Source organism: Lycorma delicatula, chromosome 1 (assembly GCF_047948215.1).
Source record: "Lycorma delicatula isolate Av1 chromosome 1, ASM4794821v1, whole genome shotgun sequence".
Classification (NCBI taxonomy): Eukaryota; Metazoa; Arthropoda; class Insecta; order Hemiptera; family Fulgoridae; genus Lycorma; species Lycorma delicatula.
Window position 1 is genome coordinate 96184381 of NC_134455.1, and position 20108 is coordinate 96204488.

General features: G+C 31.5%; 1 protein-coding gene across 1 annotated transcript in view; it reads left to right on the forward strand.

Annotated features, from left to right (window-relative positions):
* The window catches only part of LOC142317574 (uncharacterized), a 195618-nt gene that overhangs the window by 162897 nt on the left and 12613 nt on the right, over positions 1-20108 (forward strand). The window contains exons 4-5 of the mRNA XM_075354132.1: positions 8345-8545; positions 12129-12580. Coding sequence (XP_075210247.1) covers positions 8345-8545; positions 12129-12580 — 653 coding nt within the window. The remainder of the gene's footprint in view (positions 1-8344; positions 8546-12128; positions 12581-20108) is intronic.

The window sequence follows — 20108 nt, forward strand, 5'->3', positions numbered from 1 at the left end:
TGTTCGCAAGTCGCTGTTACGAGCAAAGGGGCCTTTACCCTTGGTTCTGCTCGCGCTCTTTTAGAGCGGGGGCCGTAATCTGTAACTGTGTGTTGATGTTTGATTTTACACACTTGATCCAGTATTGGCGAAGAGGTGCAAAGATTGACAGGAGAATACAGAAGGTCTCCAGCTGCCCGTGGTTCGCTGTGGATAGCCGCCATGCTTGTGGGCTTGAGCCCAACATCTGGATAGAAGGAATAAAGCGAGCAATTTGTTCGTATACTGTTAGGTCAGGGAATGTCCAACCATGACCGACTTTACAGAGATGTAAGAAGCCTAGCCGGAGGAGGGGGTCGGAGCTTTTTCCTTCGACCTCCTCCAACACAAGTTCTGATAATGATGGTTCAGAAGTGGATATAGGAGCGAACATCCGGGAGGGTTGAACCATATCATTGAAGAGTTTTCTTAAGCACTATTGGTAGAGACATCCCTCGCAGGGTCCTTGACTGGTCTGTGGTCGACGACTGTTCTAGCGATCATTGGTTGATACTTTTTGAAATAACGGATGAGCTGCGCGATGGACATAAGAGTCACTTTCCTGTTTACCGGGGCGCTTCCTGCATAGGAAGTCGGATTGGCCGAAATTCTCTTCTTTGTTGGAGTCCAGACTAGAGATTTTTTCTCGAGATCTTGACGGCCTGCCAATAGATGTCCAGGTAGAAAATTTTACTTCTGCGGTGGTGGCGGCGGCTGATGCCATTCCTAGAGGCACTGGCCAGAAACGTATGTCTGGTTGGTGGTCTCGAAATCTGACAGCAATGAAGCTGTCAGATGAGCCTATGAATCAACTCAAAAGGGCTGCGCAACGAGAGGTTAATCCCAATTGGCGTGCCGCCCTAACTGTGGATTACCGCAGAAGGAGAGCTAAGTACTTTAGTAGCATTAGGTCCTCCAAACGCAATTCCTGGCGCTCCTTCGTTCAGAAGGAAGGGAATAGAGATCCTTGCGGCGTTGTGTATAGAGGCCTTGGAGATAAGCGCAGGAAAGAAGTCCTCTTGTCAGCTTTGTCAACACGCGAAGGTGTGGTAATTGATAAGAACCGTGTTCTTAATATTTTGCTGAATGCTCCCGTATGACACTATGGTGGGTGAGGTTTCATACCACCGGCGATTCAGACGGGAAGTCGTGATTTTTGAAACCGACTTACAATCTTCTGAGATCACTGAGGCGGAGGTGCGCCAGAGTGATCTGTAGTATGGCACGGCCCAAGGCTCTCGAATATGATTGTATCACAGTGGAGCTCCTTGTTCATGTGCTTCCAGTTGTCCTTGGTCCTCTAACTAGAATATATAATAGGTTACTCTTCACCGGCCACTTTCCGGCGTGTTGGTAGCGTGGAGACTTGGTGTTACTTTTCGAAGGTGGCGGTAAAGATTCTACTGTTAGTGCTTCTTACCGTCCACTAACGCTCTTGCCTGAAATTGGCAAGGTTTTTGTGAAGGTCCTATATATGCGTATTAATATTAGATTGGTCACTGATCATTTGCTAATGGATATCCAGTATGGTTTCCGACCGGGCAAAAGCACTGAGGATGTCATAGTGAAGGTGATTGAAATAGCTTCCTCTAGTCCATGTAAATATATATTAAGAATTTTTCTGGACGTATCCAGGGCATTTAAAAACTTATTGTGGCTCTCTGCCCTGCTTCAGATGTAGAAGCGTAAGTGCACACGAAATGAATTAGATGTACTCTCAAGCTATTTCAGCCATCGGACCGTTTCCCTGCGTGATGGTGGCTCGGAGGTTCGTAAGACATTAACTAAAGGATGCCCTCAGGGCAGTGTTTTGTGTCCCCTTCTTTGGATCATAGAATTCGATTCCATGTTGCGTTTAAGGTTGCGATGTGGTTGTGTCGTCGCTTAGGCTGACGACGCGCTGCTACTGATTGAAGGGGATTCGCGTAACGAGGAAGAATTTCGAGCTGCTCATGTGAGACACTCCGACTGTGGATTCTCCAACATAAGATGATTTTCAGCTCAGAGAAAACGACAATGATGTTGTTTAAGGGCCGATCGGCTGCTTTCCGACGAATCCGGGTTCGAATGGCTGGTTTCCCCATTCGGTACGTTACGGCTCAAAAATACCTTGGTGTTATCCTTGATGAGACTTTTCGGTTCAATGAACACCTACAGTATGTAGCAAGACAGGCCGCTGATGCTTTTTATGGAATCCGCATAGTCATTCACCCGATTGGTGGTTGAATTACCGTACCATGTTTGTCTTTTACAATGGTGTCAGCGAAGCTATTGTTACATGGTGCGCCTGTCTGGGCTCACCGCACGGCTTTTAGGTATTGCGCGGACATTTTGCGGGCTGCGGGCCCAGCCACTCCACTTGCTGGCTGTTACAGGCGGTTACAGAACAGTCTCGCTGGAGGCAGTCTGTGTTATAGCCGGAGTCAAACCAATAGATATCTTGGCTAATGAGCGTAAGGAACGCTTTATTTTCAAGGTAAATAACCTATTGACGTCAGAACAAAGCAGGAGATTGAAGACCGGGACCTTGCGTCTTGGCAGGTCAGGTGAAATGAAACCCCCACAGGTCGCTACACAGATGGTATATTTCCTACAGCATCTGATTTAGGTGAGATTGGATGGGTCTCTCCCAATTGGTATATCACACAGTTTCTCTCCGGACAATGTGCCTTTCGGGCGAGTTTGGCTAGATTGCATTTGGTGGATTCAAGTCAATATCCGAATTGTGGGACTAATGATACAGTGGACCGTCCTCTACGTCTGTCCCCGATACGACGTCGAACGTTCACGAGCTGTTAGGGAACTTGAGAAAATACATTCCTTTCTGGATCTCCGTATTAACTGGATGATGCGCGAGGAGTGGTCTATAGTGGCTGGTTTTCTTTCCGCCCTTGTGGTGTGTAGGTCTGCAACGGGAGGTTAATCGAGGTACTCGATCGTGGTAGGATCCCAGGTGGCTAGGGTTCCGGCTTAGACATTGGATTGGTTGGAAGTAGGCGCATTGGCTTCGTGCCACGTTTATATTGGTATTGTTTGTGATTTGCTTTGGGGCTCCCGGTGGTGAGATGGCCGCGCCGTCGGGGTATGGTAAACCCTGCGGTCGGAGGCGTGGCTTCCCTCCGCCAATGGCGGTCCTGATCGTGACTTGGTAATGCCACGCGATACACCATGATGGGACCGGATGGTGGTGCGTGGCCGGGGGTATTCCCCGGCTCCTGCGTGGACCGGAATGAGGTTACGTTCCCTTTGTTATATGACCTAATTTGGTCGACTTATTTGGGTGTAGGTCTGAATTTCTATATTGCATAAGTTATAATTTTAATTGGAATGAGTGTAGCACTGATTTAATTTTAAAAATCGTTCGTTTTCTGAGGCAGTCACAGTCACGAATGGTGCTGTCAAATCTGGACTAGGCGCGGGGTTCGCGCTTCCGCGTTTTCGGTTAGTTAGTTTGAGGGAACCATGTTAGGTTGGACGTCAAGCTGTCCATTTGAGGCCTATGTGAAGGCAAAATTTGGTATGTATTTTACTGATACAAATGTCGGTGGCATCCCGACCGAGGCCTGGCTGATTACTGTGATATGAAATCAATGAGAGGGTCTAAAGACGAACACCGGTAAAACCTCTGAGGGTTCAGAACGGAGGAGGTGGTGTGCCGACCGGTAAACTCACAACGTGGTCTTCCCCCTACGGCGTTGGGATGTCAATAGACGTTCTGTCCATGCGACCGGCTTACAGTGATACGCAGGTGGTCACTGTGGCTTGCCACCCATCCTGGTGGACAAATTGGTGGCTGGCGGACGTGTCATATTGGATATGTTGCTTGTAGAGTCATGAGGCGCTCAATTGACGACCTTTGTTTCCGCTACTGGAAGCCGGGCCATAGAGCTAATTCCTGTACTGGCCACACTGCTTTATCTGTGGCGAAGCCAGTTACCTGCGGAAGGACTGCCGGCGGGAGGCTTGGTGTCCTTCTTGCAGGTTGCAGGGGCATGCACCCGCAGGGTGGGGATGTAACACTTCACCGGTGCCATAAGATAGATTAGTGCTGTTGGGTGTCTGTGGGGGACAGCCCCGTCCAGGATGGGTGGGAGGCTCCGGTGTCCCATCATCAATGATTGGTCGGACACTCCTTCACAGCACCTTTGGGGAGGGACTATAAGACTGTAGTCCTGATGGGGTATAACTTTGATAAATTAGTCCCGGATTAAAGTCTTAGATTAATTAGTTCCGGTGGGGGATAATTATTAATAAATCGATAACTTAAAATTAAAAAAAAAACAAATTTAAAAAAGGGAGATGAAGTCTGATTCGAGTCAATATGCCTTCACCTATGATCTAAATATTTCATTAATTAAAAGTTTATTTGGCTATCACTCTGGAACCAATGGAAATAACCACTTATGATATATCGTTGGAAAGTTCTCATTGAGGGCTGCAGTTAAGTCTTATTACTGCAGTTAGGAAAAAGTCTAATATCCACATTTTTTTGGACTTTGGGTTTTGTGGTCACTTTTGGTTCAGGCGATTGTAATTAAAAGTGGAGGTGCACGAGTAGATGTTACAACAGTGCTAAATCAAAAATGTCAACATCCTGCGGCTAATCGTTCTTGAATTATGTGAGATACATACGTACGTATGTACGTACATACATACGTCACGCTGAAACTAGCCAAAATGGATTCAGGGATGGTCAAAATGGATATTTACGTTGAAGTTTGGAAACCGAAATTTTTCGAGATCAAAATACTTCCTTACTTCTTACAAGGAATTAAAAATTAACAAATTTATTTCGCCGGCAACAAATCTTTGTTCGTCTTACAGTTAAGAATGTTTATTTATAAAGACTAAAGAAAGAAATAGTAATAAATTTTAATAATTTGTAAACATGAAGAAAAATATAACAGTCATTTTTAAAACTTTTTGTATTATTAAATTGTTAGTAGTAAAAGTAAATAGGTGTACTTTTCAATTCATCGTCAATTCATTTACAAAACCGATACGTAATGAAAACAAAAATAAAATAATAGTAACAAAAATAGGAAAACAAAAAACCATATAGGTAGTGTATAAATTGGTAGAATTTGACGGAAATCCTGTAATCTTTTAGGCAAACGTGGGAGGGTTTGTAATAAACCGATAAAGCCCTGAACGTGTAGGTTTTTCATTGGGGTGTGATGCGGTGTGATACGGCCACCGTGGCTAAGGGTTGAAATAGGAGGGTTAAGTAGGGAGGTAAAAGTCCTGTTTGTTCATCAAACTGTTGAGTATACCTGGCTTTAGGCTTGCGAGATAAATTGTACCATCGATTTAGGAATTCGTCGTTTAGTGCGGTAACTAAAAGTTGTGCTTCTTTACTTTGTTTATAATAATCTAAATTTAACTGATTTTTGAGGTAATAACGTGAGTGACATCTAATGGTTTTTTCAAAATCATATTAACTGTTACTTAAAAATTAAATAATCTTTTGGGTCGTTTTGATGGAAGTAATCTTTTTTCAGCTCTCAGAGTTGAGAATATTAAGAAAAAAATTAATTTTTATATTTGAGAATTTTACGTTATCAAAATAAGTTCAATATTTTTAGCGTTAACTTTTAAAGTACAATGAAGAAGATTTAATTAATTTTAAATACCGACCTGTGGAGAAAAATTAACTTTCGCTAAAACGTTTTGGGAACTCAATCAATTTTCAAGTTTCTCAACACGAATTACCATCTTGCATTGCCGTACTCCATAATTATTAAACAGAAGTCTCATTGTTTATGATGATGCCAATGCCAACCATTTAGTTCAAAATACCAAAAGTTAAAACTTCATTATGTAAAAAATGTCTTTGATATCTTAAGCTGAAAGAACAAATAGATTTTAAAAATATACTTTAAAAACTTCTAATCGGAAGTAAGAAAAATTATTGAATTTATAACATATTTTAACAAATGAATGTATTATTTAACTCAGTACTTCTGATCCTATTCTGGCAGTTCTTATTTTTACTAAAATAGACTACGTAGATATAGCCGAAGACACTACCGTCTAGGTGTTTCGGTGTCTTATTGTGAAAGAGCCATGTATCCTCAAATAGAATTTTAAGCTCCCTATTAGCAAACTTGTTACTCAGATAGACACCTCAGGTATGACACCTCTGTTTTACTAGCATTTGGTGGGAGGCGCCATCTCCGGAATTACCTTCCCAGTTTTTCCAGGTCAGCTATCAGGAGCTCTTCCGACTCTTCAAATAACCTACATTTTATTGTTAGCACCCAGTCATCGGCGTAGCCATGCTTTTTAGATCTTGTCTCTGGCATGTCCGCAACATAGAGGCTGAAAAGAAGAAGTGGAATTACCGACCCTTGTGGCAGGCCGTTCTTGAGTTTCCTCGGTGAGCTTATATCGGATCCCATGATAACTTGAAACATTCTGTCGTTCAACATGTTATTAAGGAGGCGAGCTGTTAGTTTGCATGGGATTATACGGAGGACCTTACAAATCATGCCTTCTCTCCAGACATTGTCGTAAGCGGCCGATAAATCAACGAATGCAGCAGAAGTTTTAAGATTTCTTTGGAACCCCGCTTCAATATACGTTGTGAGCGAGAGAACTTGGTCGGTGCAACTTCGTTTTGGCCTAAAGGCTGTTGTTCAATTGGTATAACATCATATATCTTCTGATAGATTCTGTTGTAGATAAGCTTTCTAGTAATTTATATGTCACTGATAGCAATGCTATAGTCCTGTAGCACTTAGGTAAGTTTGCTGGTTTCCCTGGTTTTAAAATGGCTACTGCCTTCGACCGCTTGAACTCTCTAGGCACGCTACCGGTCTGCATTATGTCAGTGAAGAATCTGGCCAGCCAAAGCTTTGCGTATTTTCCGCAGTTTAACAAAAATTCCGGATTGATACCATCGAACCCTGGTGCTTTCCCTGGAGCAACATCTTTGAGCGCTGACTCAATCTCCTCAAGTGTAAAAGAAATATATTTCCCTTGGTTATATACTACCAAAAAAAAATTTGTTTTTCTTTGGTAAAAAAATTGAGTCTTTTATCGTTTTTCATAGTAAAAAATCTATGATGGTTCATGTATTTCTCAAACAATATTTTGTTAAGCTGTTAATTTAATTTCATTAGAAATAAAAAAGAAACTAATGAAAAATCCTTTGATGTGTAGTAACTTTGTGACAACGACTTTCATTTCTTTTATTTTGTTTTGTATTTAACAAAATAAATTAATCCCTATTTTAGTTAATTTATTGACAAAAGTATTTAGTACTTGGTACTTATTGACCAAATTTGGTGTTAAAATACTGTTACAAAAGTTTGGTCATATGATATGTATCATATACATATGATATGTAGTAACTGTTTCTAACATAGATTCGGTAAACCATTCTCAACAAATATCAGTACCTGTTTGAAAAACTTTAGGCTATTTTGTAGTTATTGGTGGCTTTAGTAAACTAAACAATTCAAAATAATTTAATTCTCATATAAAAGTAAAATGAATTAATACGTCAAAGTACTGGATATTACTGTTCAGTTAATAGTATTATATGAATGAATATTTTAATTTTATTAGAAATAAAAATATTTATTTTAAGATTATTCTGAATGGGATGATTATTATCTTACGTTATAAATTTCCCTAACCCAAATAAATTCGATGAGAAGAAAAAAAATATAAAAATTTCAATATGTCTAAAATACTGGTTTTATAAAATTATAGATTATTCAAAATCAAATGTTTTTCTCTATTCAAACCTTGAGAATATATTTTCACATTGAAAAATCAAATAATCAAACAAATAACAGTGCATTAGAAAACAAGTCGTACGTTTTGTTGGGAGGTTTGTAAAATTTCTATAAGTATTAATTTGAAAAATAACTGATTTCATTTTATAAAAAAATCAGCTATTTTTAAGTTATTAATTATTTTTTATTTTATTACTATTTTGTTGAATTTTTTGATTTTGAAGCCCCTTATTCATGCAGCGAGTGATATTTTAGCTTGTTATATTCCTGAACGGCTAAACCAGCGGTTGTTTTTAATTTTTTTAATCTTCTTTATTATCCCCGCCTCTCCGATCCGATTCCACAACTAAGCATAACCTTAGATCCAAGGGTTGTTATTAACTAGAATCCAACAACCGAACGGTGGGCAGAATTCAGTATCGCGGAGTCGATAGCACATTAGAACATATCTAGTCTTCAAACTTTCAGCCGTACGGGAAGACGAGTGGAAAACATCTCCGTTAATTCGCCACGCAACTAATTATTAATAAATTTATATCAGAGTTTTTAATACAACCGATGTTAAATTTGTTATGTTACAGATATGAGTCAGTTTGGGCTAAACAACAGTCATCATTGGGGTTATAGTACGGCAACTCCATATTCAACGTACCTTGGGGCAGGTACTCTAAGTAGTTGTGCCGCTGCAACAGCAGCCTCCAGTTTTAATACACCTTCTCTCGGATTTACAGCCTCTGAACACAATCAAGACACGTTCAACTCAAACAGTACTGCCTCTTCATGTAAGTTTTAATATTAATTTACTTAAATGTTTTGTTGTTATGTATAAAATTCTTTTATTTATGGTTATAAAAATGAAATCAAAGATATCAAAAGTGAATTTTAATATAGAATTAAAATAAAATTTATTTTTTTATACAAATATTTAAAACATTTTTGAAACATGTACAATAATTTACTTTTTTATTTTGCAGTGACCACAAAGAATACTAAGAATGTACTTGTAAATTTGGATCTGATTTATTTTTTCAACTTATGTTTGTACACATGTGTAATTAAAGATATTTTGAATGTTTTTAAAAAAATATATTGTAGATTAGAGTGGTAATGAGCATTCTTACGAATGAGCTAGTGAATATGAGAAAAAAATTAGAAAGAAAGTACTGTGCGAAGTAAAATTGTGTTAGCCTTTAACATAAGTATATAAAGTTAATATTAATAAGTAAACAACGAATTATAAAAGAAAAATTCAATCGAGTTCCTGAAACGTACTTAAAAGATAGCTTAAGAAACTTTGAAATGGAGAATATATTGACAATTATATATTTTTTTCCTTTTACGTCAGAAAGTATATACCGTTTTAGAAGGAAAGCGTATGCGATTTTAATAAATTTAAATGTTTGCAAAAGTACATGAAAAACTTCAATAATTGTTTGTTTTTTAATTTAATGAAATAAAAAAAATTAGTTCATAAAAATTATTACCAATTACGATTATATTTCAAGAGCTGAAATCGGTTTTTCATTTAAACTTGTAGTTTGGTTTATCAAGAATTAACATTTATAAAATTTTAAATGAAATGAAAAAATAGAAATATATAACAAAAGGCAAAACATAATAAATAAAGAAAAAGAGATAAAAAATAAAAAGAAAGATAATCACAATTTATTTTATCCACGGTTGCTGTTCAGTGAATAATGAAGTAATACAGAACATTACAGAATATCTATTTAATATTTTAAAGCCATAAATCATTGCATTTAGGAATCCTGTACCGTACCTTTCCGGAATGTATATAAAAGAAAATAACGTATAATAAATCGTGAAAAGAAATATTCTAGAGTAATACACACACATTCGAATCCGGATGAGTACTACCTATGAGAAAATTGTACAATGAATTACTTCAGGAAAATAAGAGGAAAACATCTGAGACTGAGAATTAGAAGGTGGAATGAAAAAAAATAGAAAAGGTAGATTATAGAATGGCGGAAAGAAGTAGTAGATACAACATTAATATTTGAGATTTAAGTAGTTAAAGTAGGAAAAGTAAGAGGAATTTTAGTCTAGAAATTACAAGGCGATTAAATTGTCGTCATTGCAAAATAATGTTTGGAAAAGGAAAGAAAGGGTAGAAAGACAAAGAAGGATTGAGAAGCTTATAGGCCTAAGAATTGAATTCGTGCAATTACTTAAATAATAAATAAGGAATGAAGAAAATTATAAGAACATGTAGGAATATGCTCAGAATTGAGAAAAAAGTTGAAAGACGGATTCAAAAGAAGTAAAAAGTGATTTTATAATTAAATAATCACTAAAATTGCTTAGTTTTCATTTTAAACTTTACAACGGCAAATTTAATTTTTAGTTAACAAGCAAAATCAAATCTTATAATTCCTGGTGATACTGAAACATATGTATATATTATTTTTCTTTGTGTATGTTTAAGAATGGTGTATATAAACGATTTAAATAGTTGTATATTTTATGATATTATTAAAATTAAACACATAGTGGTAAAAAACATAAAGTATAAGTTGTTACAATGTAAATTCACTTGTATTACGTTTGTATGTATATTCAGATCATATGTCCATTAATAAATATTGATTAGTATGTGAAATTCATCAGGATTACCTACACATTACATTCATGTTATAGTAGTAAACAGAGGCGATTTGAGAATTAGAATATACTAGCATGAGATAAAACAAGAATTTCATTTACTGAATACTGAATATTCTTGTATCAAAATTCTAAAGTAAAATATATTAAAAAAATATATATTTTTAAACATTAAAAACTTTTTTTGCTTTTCTACAAAAGAAAAAATTAAGTAAAAAAAAATTATTTTTAAAAAATAAAAAAATAATCTTGTTATCAAGGAAATTACTTTAAAAAAGATTATTTTCAAGAATATTCATGCATGAGTAAAAAGCGTGGGGTGCGCTCTAATTATAAAGTCGTTGTACATCTATATGAGGCGCGCCTCACGCTTTTATTTTTAGCCATTAATAAATAAAAAACTTTTTTCAAAATAATTTTTTGAAAATAAAATTATTTTTTACTTTTAAATACGATTTTTTTTTGAAGAAAAGAAGGTTTTAATTTTTTTTTACTTTTAATCAAAATTAAAAGAAATTGTTAACAAATTTTACCCTAACCTGGTTAGGATAGTATTGTTTTGCACCGATTACTTTAGTTATTTACAACTAAATCAGATGATTAGCATAAATATGCTAATTTTATATAATCAGTAGCTGATTATATAAAATTCGCTTTACAGCCACCTAATCTGCTCATACTGAATCGACATCAGAATCAATCGGATCGATAGCTACATCTTATCGATTCAGCTCCCTTCCTTAAAATGTCCCCCTTCCATCTCCGATAAGTTACATAAATTTTATATTCAAAAATATACAAAATTAACAATTGAATATCGAATTGTCAACCGATTTAAGACGCAATGTAAAATTTCCCCATTTTATGACTTCGGGAAATGAGTTTAATTAAGGTCGCATGATTTGAGAACTCGGTTGAACTATTGTAAGTTAAAGAAAAATAAGTAAAGGAACTTTTTATCTCACTTTTTCTTTAAATCTAACATGAAAAGATTTACAAACTAGTTGTTCTAACCGCTTAAAAATGTTTAAATAACCGCTTAGTTCTTCGCTTAATTTTTGGGATTCAGACAACGCTAAAAGGAAAGTTGATGGGGATACTTCTGTCAATCTACTCGTTTACTATATAGGCAGATATCCATCGTGCTCTTCTTTTATTATATTTTATGAACTATAATCACTAAAATGTATAAAAATAAAGATCTGTTTGTAAATTAAAGATGTAAAATAAAGATGAAAATCAGTAAATTACGTATTTTTAAATAATAACATTTTGGTCATTTTTTACTGGAATAAATGAAATGTAATTAATATAATATATAATTAATGACAATAATAATATTTTTTATAATTTGTTTTTGTTTTTAGATTAAAAATAAACAAAATTGTATTTATTTTCATTGACGTTTATTTGTATTAATGTAATTTAATTTGGTTTTTATAATTTTATCATAAATTGATAACTTCTTAGGAAAGGTTGCTGTACAACGATTTGTAGTTTTCAGTTAAAAATCATTGATGTTTAAAGGGTACTCGAAAAATAAATCAAAAGAAGTTCATTATTTACCGTTGAAAAATTGAGCAGTATTTAAATAAAGAGAAACGGAAGTATCCATTCAGCAAAAAATATATGTAAGTTTGGTTAATATTTAAAAAGTTAAAAAACTGTTGTTTTTTATTATAAATATTCTAAATAATAAAAATCAATCATTTGTTACAGTAATATTACCGGATACCACAGCATCTTCAGGTGGTGGAACCGGAGTTGAATTGGATCAGCAATTAATGCCACAGCATGCAACCGGTTCATCATTACACCCTACAACTAATTCAACAAGTGGATTAACATTACCTCGTTACTCAGGTGCCGATTTTCTTAGCGGTCCTCGATCGTTATCCGATTCGTCAACCGCTGAATCCCCGGTGGGAAATGAAGACGTTTTACAAAGTAATGGCCAAACGACAGGCTTTCATCATCACCATGTTCATCATCATAACAGTAGTGCTACAACTTATCCGGGATCTCACTATCCGGTTTTACCGGCCTCGTTGCTCTACTCACAATTATATCATTCGAGTGGATCCGATCTCCTCGGAACATCTACAAATCCTCGACAACCGGATGATACGGAACAGCGATGTGGTGTAAACTCCGTTGTATCTCCGCAGCAAAGAACGCCGGATCATTCTGCAGTATGGCGGCCCTATTGACCCTATCCTTCATTTACGCCTTGTGAGGTGTTTCAAAATACTTCTTGAACTGAAACCACGATCCTGACTTTGTGCAAATATTGATTTTATCGGAAAAATCAATTTTGCCGAAAAACGTAAATGCAGTAACTGTAACACTAAAAACGTGATTGTGAACTGCCGCTATTCTGTTATTATTTCATTTTTATCATGTATTTTTATTTATTTCTTAAGGTGTTTATCTTTCTTTAAGCAGCACTTACTTCTGTATTATTTTATCATAATATTTGTGATCGTTGGCATTTAGAAAGAAATTTTTAAATGATAAAAACAATAATACAAAATATTAAAATAGTACATAATTTAAATGTACTTATGTATCGGGAGAAATATATACAATAAAGCTAAGAATTATTTTTATACTGTCCAATATATAGAAATACTGTAACTCGTAAAAGATTAATGAAACATACAAATAATATGTAAAATGAAAATCTAAATGTAGATTTATTCTATTTAAAATTAAAATGTAGCCTATTTCTAAAAATAATTAATTCTTCTTATCAGAAGAGTTTAATAAATTAGTTTAACTACTATAAAAAATAAAAAAAAACTGTATAAAGTAAGACATATATAAATCATCATAAATTATTTTAAAGTTCAATGATTGCTTATTTATATACATAGTTTCATTTTTAATTTATATTCACTCACAGAAAATAATAATTTCGAAAATTTATAACTCGAAAAAATTTAACGTTTTAAAAAGGTATTTAGATTAAAATGATTTTATAATATGGCAACTAGGAAAAGAATCTAAGTGGGATTGTAATGTTACGTTTACTAGTTGACGATAATGAAATGAGTAGTGAAGGTAATTGGATTAATTCTTGTGAAGTAATAAAAAATTACAGCTTTAATTAAGTTAGATATATTTTTGGATTATTCAATTTAATTACAATAAAAGTACCGTAATTGTGTTTACCTTCAATAAATTTTTACAAAAGATTCCTTTAGTACAAATTACCACAAATAAAGCGTGAAAGAATTCTATACGTTTTTAGGTTAAGGATCTTAGTTTATCATAGATAATAACGTAATAGAGGGCTTAGTGATAAGTACGTCATTATATCTGACAGTCTGATAAAGAAGGTTCTTTTGTTTGTTGTCTATTAATTTGTTTCTATATATCTATTACAAGAATTTTTCAATTATATACAAAAATGGATTTATTATATATATGTATATAATAAATATTGAAAGAATAACATAAAAAATTTAAAAAATCTGTATTTTTACAAAAAGCCAATGATTTTATATTATTGACTATTAAATCTTAATTAAGTGGAATACCTTCATACTTCGAAATAACTATTTTATGTTGATTTTTTCTTTAAATTTAAACGATGAATATTTTTATTTTACGATAAAAGATATGTAGATGCAAAAAAAGAAAGTTTTAAAAAGGAGAAGAGAAAATATTTAAACAGATTTGAAATAATTTCATTTAGAGTACTATTTAAACATTGTACTGATAAAAAAATCAGTTAAAAATACGGATAAAATGTTCCCTGCTGAAATTTGTTACTATAATTCTTAAAGATAACTTAATCTGTTTATTTATAAACATTTTGAGGTAGAAAGATTCCATTTATTGTAACAAATTATTTTATAAGTTGTAATTAACATTAACAAAAGTTAACTGTTACAATGTATGTAAATTATATATATATATACATACCCAATTTATTATTTCCGTGTAAAAGACGATATTAATAAATTATTTACTGAGTATGGGCTTTCATAAATTATTAATAACTCCATTTTGGGGAATAGTAAGTAATTTAGTAGCACTTTCTTAGTATCTATAAGGTTCAAGTAATGCTACAGTCACAATCGTGAGATGATCTCATACATACATACACTCGCGGTCTCGTTCGAGTGCGTACTCACGCATATACAGTATACTTGGCAAACTGACACTAAAGAATGCACAAAAAAATATCTGACACCAGTCATTTATGAAATAATTCATAGAAAATCCTAAAGCTTTTATCCTAATTTGGATTTAAATACTACAAGAGTGGCTTTTATTGAATTACCTGTACTACGTATTAAACGAATGATGTTTAAAATCTGTTAATTATAACTCATTTCAGTACTAAGAAACATTAACAATTTTAATTTAAAAAAATAAATTTTTTTTTTTTAATTTTACCTTTTTTTGTCCCTTTATTTGCACCGCCCCACAGAGCCGGATTCGCACTTAAGCATGAACACAGCTCCGAGAGGTACCAGTGCCTCAAACCACCTGAGCAGAATTGTTTTCATTTTAAATAATTGTTTCCATTTTAAAATTGTTTTGTTTCAAATAAAATTTGAATCTCTCGGATTTTTTTCTTAATAATAAAGTTTTCATTTTTCCAATTCTTCTCTATGATTTTTTGAAGAAAATTAATACACTCTCAGTAGAAAATGGTTTTACAAAAGGTAATAAACTAAAATTGCTTTCAACCAATACACAAACTAAATTGGGTCAGTAAAATCGTCATGATGTATTCTAAAGAATAACTCATTTTAATTGTGTTTTAATATTTGGAAGTGAAAACCTGATACATAAAATTAAATAAATATTAGTGACTTGAAAAAAATTAAGTCACAGTCTTGAAAACCTACGAAAAAACTGTAGGATTTCAAGTCCTATACGGGGAAGTATAAAAGATTAAAATAATGGAAACAGTACTATAGGCAGACAAATATAATTTACTCAAAATTAAATTAATTTACTCAATAAAGGTTTAATTTACAAAATTGAAAAAAAAAAGTAAATTGAGATTTTTGCTCAATTATTAATGTAAAGTGCTTAATTCCAATTTTCTTTTCTTAAATTAAACCTTTAAGAAATTTGAGATGAAACTAATTTGATGATCGTTGGTAACTTAAATTTTTAGCTCATATGTCGAACAAATAAAATGGTAATTTTTATAGGTTTTCAGTGAGACTAAAATTTCAGCATTAGGTTTAATAAATAAGATAAATATACTTACTTTAATAAATATACTTTACTTTATTCCTTACATTTATTTTATGAAAATAGTTATAATTGACATATAAGAAATAAGGGTGTAAATATTTGTCATTTTTTTCTTTTCTGAAAAAAATATTTCTATTTTTCTTATTTAAATTAACAGACAGTGGTATAATACAGTAAAAATATTTTCAATTTATTTATTTTATATTTTACAAGAAGACTGTTATAAATTACAATTTTTCAAACTAGTCTTCATTTTTTATCTAAACTCAATTCACTTAATATTTTCAAAACCTCTAATATTTTTTTTTATGGGATAAACCACTTCTTTAGGATTTAATTCCTTCTACGAAATTAAATTTAAAGAAAAAAAATAATTACGTAGTAAAATAATTTAAAATATTTAATTAATTCAATAATAAAAATCTTTTAATTTTATTTATTTTATTGCTGTCCGGCTATCCATAAATGTTAGTAAAAAGGTGAGAGTGAAGTCGAAAAAAAAAATACGCTATTGGCAGATGAAATCAGTAATATGTGGCCCAAACACAATGCCAATATAATTCCGATAATAATTCGAGCTGTGAGGGAAATTCAAAGACTCAAAAAACGCCTTGAGCGGTTAGGTTTACACGGTGGGATAATATAACTGTTGCAGAATGTTGTAATATTGGCGGCAAAGAATATAGTGAGGCGGTTCATCAGCGTACAATATTGATAAAACAGCCAATTTCTTGCAGCGTAACTATCGAAATGTCATCCTTCCCGTCAACCTTTACATGAGTGAAAAAACCAGATGGTAATAATAATATTTAATTATTTAATACATTTTATAAATAAAATTTACTGTATTATTAAATTATTTATTCAAACAGGCTACGAAATATTTAAAAAAAAACAAATATGTATTTTCGCAATTAATAAAAAAAATAAAAAAATTACTGAATGTTGTTATACTATCCACTGAAAAGGAATTATATTGTTTAACACAGTAAATTTTAAAGTAACTGCACCATAATTTAGCTTAAGTTGGGTGCTATTATTTTTTGATATGGATATACCAAATATGTAATAATGTAATTTAAATTCAGACACAGTTTACCAAAAATCTATATCATACACCTCTGTCACGATATTTTAATTTGGTAGTATAATTGTTTTTAACATTTTAACAGAAGTACAGATATTTTTTTCCAAATAAAACATTTTGAGTAAGTTATAATGGAATTTTTATATATTGTTTGTTTTTATACATTTGAAATATTTATTAAGCAGTATATGCACATTATTATAATACATTTTACAATTAATTAAATTTTGATTAAACGGATTTTGATTAAAGAGCACTTAACTTCGTTGTATTTTACAATTTACTTAGAAAATTTTAACTCTTTCCCTGTAAAGGTTTCGGGTATTATAGTTTGGGAACAACTGAATTATATAAGTTACAATAAAAAATAAATTTTTATTCACTCGCAACTACATTGCAAAATATGTTTGTTTTTTTAATGTAAAACTCTTTACTCATATTATGTTTTATGATTTGATGTTTTATGATTAATGATTTATTCATATTTGACCGTAAAAGAAACCAATAAAAATTGTTAATCTAGAAATTAATCTAAAATAGAATACTAAAATGTTGAAAGTATAAATATTGCAACAGAAATTTTACAGTAACCTAAGAAATAAAATTATTCACTAGCTAATATAGTATTTTAGTTTTAAAGAATTAATCAATTTGTACCTTGATACTCCACAAAAAAGTACAAAATTTAATACTACGATTTTTTTTTTTGTAATAGTTATCTCGTAAATAAAATTTTTATATCATATTTTTTCAGAAATGTTTACAAATATTTTTCAAAATTAAATTGCAAATATTATCACATACATAAAATAAAATAATAATAATAAAATAGTAAAATGTATTGTAGAGTTTTAACATATACCATCCACTCCATTGCAAAATTTATCAAAATTACAAAATTAAAATAATCTAAGTTTATACTCGAGAGATCGGCGGTCTAAATTATGCAAAGTATTAATTTTTAATTATAAATCTAACCGAATTTAATATTACGATTTTTCAGCTTATGCTATAACGGTTTTTTCGTTTTGGTGACCAGCTTCAATGGCTTCAATAAGTGCTTCTTTTTTCTTTTTGAATTTGTCAATTACCTGATACTACTGCATGGCGATTTTTTTGAGTCAGAACGGTTATCTCAACATTAGAATAAGTTAAAGAATTATAGTTAAAGCATAGGTAATTGTTTAAAGGATGTATTTAATCTGTTGGTTCATTTACAATAATATTCTAAATATATTAAAAATATATATTAAAAAATTGCCACATTTTATTTAAAAAAATATTATGAAATATTCAAACACCTGAGATACTAAATATATACACATAAATCATACCTAATATTTTTACTTTGACACTGAAGTGAACAATAGCAGCGCATTTCACTGAAGATTCCCGAAAAGTGATTGTTACGACGCGATTTAAACAAAAGACAAGGAAATATCAACTAATCATTTTCAAATGTAAAATTGAAGAATTGAACTATTTATCCTTAGTAGATGGTACATTTAGCGTAATTATTTTCAGTTATTCAGTATAAGAGGATATACATACTTTTCCTAATATGTTTTTTAAATTTATCTTCGGAATAGTATTTTTCAACCAACGAACAGTTCGTTATTGAATTCAGTATGTATGTATATGTGTAAACACTCTTTGTCTCGTATTTTGATTTTGATTTCGGATTCGGATTATGCGATCGGTAATCCGGTTTACTTCAAAATGGCCGCCAAAATTAAAATGTTGTAATAATCGTTACGCAATAACAGTGTAAGCTATCAAGCTGGTTCAAATGCACTAATAAAGGTTTGCTAAAATGTAAATATCTTTTCTGTAGATCAAGTGTAAGAGTCCCAAAATGGCGGGAAAACGAACTTTTTAATATTTTAAAAATATTTCATAAAATCAACAAAAGAAGAGGTAAATAAATTATATTAACTTAGTATTTAGCGTAAACAAAAATTAGAGGTAATAACTTCGTTAGAAATGATTTAATAACTGAGAAAACATTAATAGTAATAACAAAGTTCATTCGGGAAAGTCTTACTAAACTTTTCATTCAAACTGTTTTATTTTGAATTTGGAAAAATATTTTCTGTTGATTTTTATTTTAAATTTTATTCTAGGTACTAGTTAAATGTAATTGTGAATAAATAATGTAAGAGATGGCTAAATTATTTCTTCTTATTTATAATAATGCTTCTTTTAATTAACTTTACAAGTGGATGAACAAAAACATATTTTTTTTAATAAAATTGGAATTTTCTCTTTGGAAAATCTGAAAAACTAGATTAATAAACACTATTACTATAAAATATTCTTCGTTATTAAAGAATTAATCAACATTGAAAAAGAAAATAGGCTACAAATAAAAAAATTCTAGTCAGTTTATAAAATATAAATAAGCTTGTAATTTTAAGTTGATAAATTTTTTGCAGGCAAGAATAGTTCTATTAAAAATAAAAATACGAAAAATATTTACTATTTTACCAAGAATCTTATCGTATTTCTTGGTATGAAATATTAAAACATTATTTCTATTGCAGTTTTAATAGCTCAAAAAATATCTCTAAACTGTATTTTCCCTAGATTAAAAATGAAAACAATATAAAAGCTAATTGTAAATGAAAAATGTAGTTTTTTTTTAAAATTAAATTTGTTCATTAAAAATGTATTAAAGAATGAGCAAAATTTGGTTTTATTTGTAATTAACTGATTAATTAATTATTTAAAATGTGAAATCGTTGTGTACAGTTGTTATGTTTACACTTACCTGTTGTATATTTATAATGTAATAATAATAAATTAATTATGATAACGATGGGAGAATCAATAAAATTATCTCTCAGTACCTTTGTGCAATATGATTTTAGTATGTATTATTTATGCTCTTAAGAATGTAAAATATAATGAACAATATTATTAAAACTACGTTTTCTTTATTAATTTACCCTCAATCTGATATTTAAAAAAATTATATATCCTTAACGTCAAAATCTTATAGGAAGATTTTATAGGCCGAAAAATCTATAACTGACACTTACTTCTAAAAATATTGATGGACTTAAATATTTTCGTCCATTAATATTATTAGCAATTTTTTATTATAAAGTGGATATTTTATATGTTAAACATTCATACAAGATGGAATGTAGTATAATAAATAAAATTAAAAAAAAATCATAGATTTTACTGTTCGTTAAGCTGTAATCCTGCAGTTTACGGACAAAAGGTGTGTATTTTCATATCCTTCGAAATTTTATTTACATTACTTATACATTATTCGACATAATGCTTATTTAACTGATTTTGTTCATGTTTTCTCAAATTATATCGTAAGATCTAATTTGATAAATTAGATAAAAGAAAATTATCAAAACCAGAAAATCTCCTAATTTCTTTCTACTTATTTA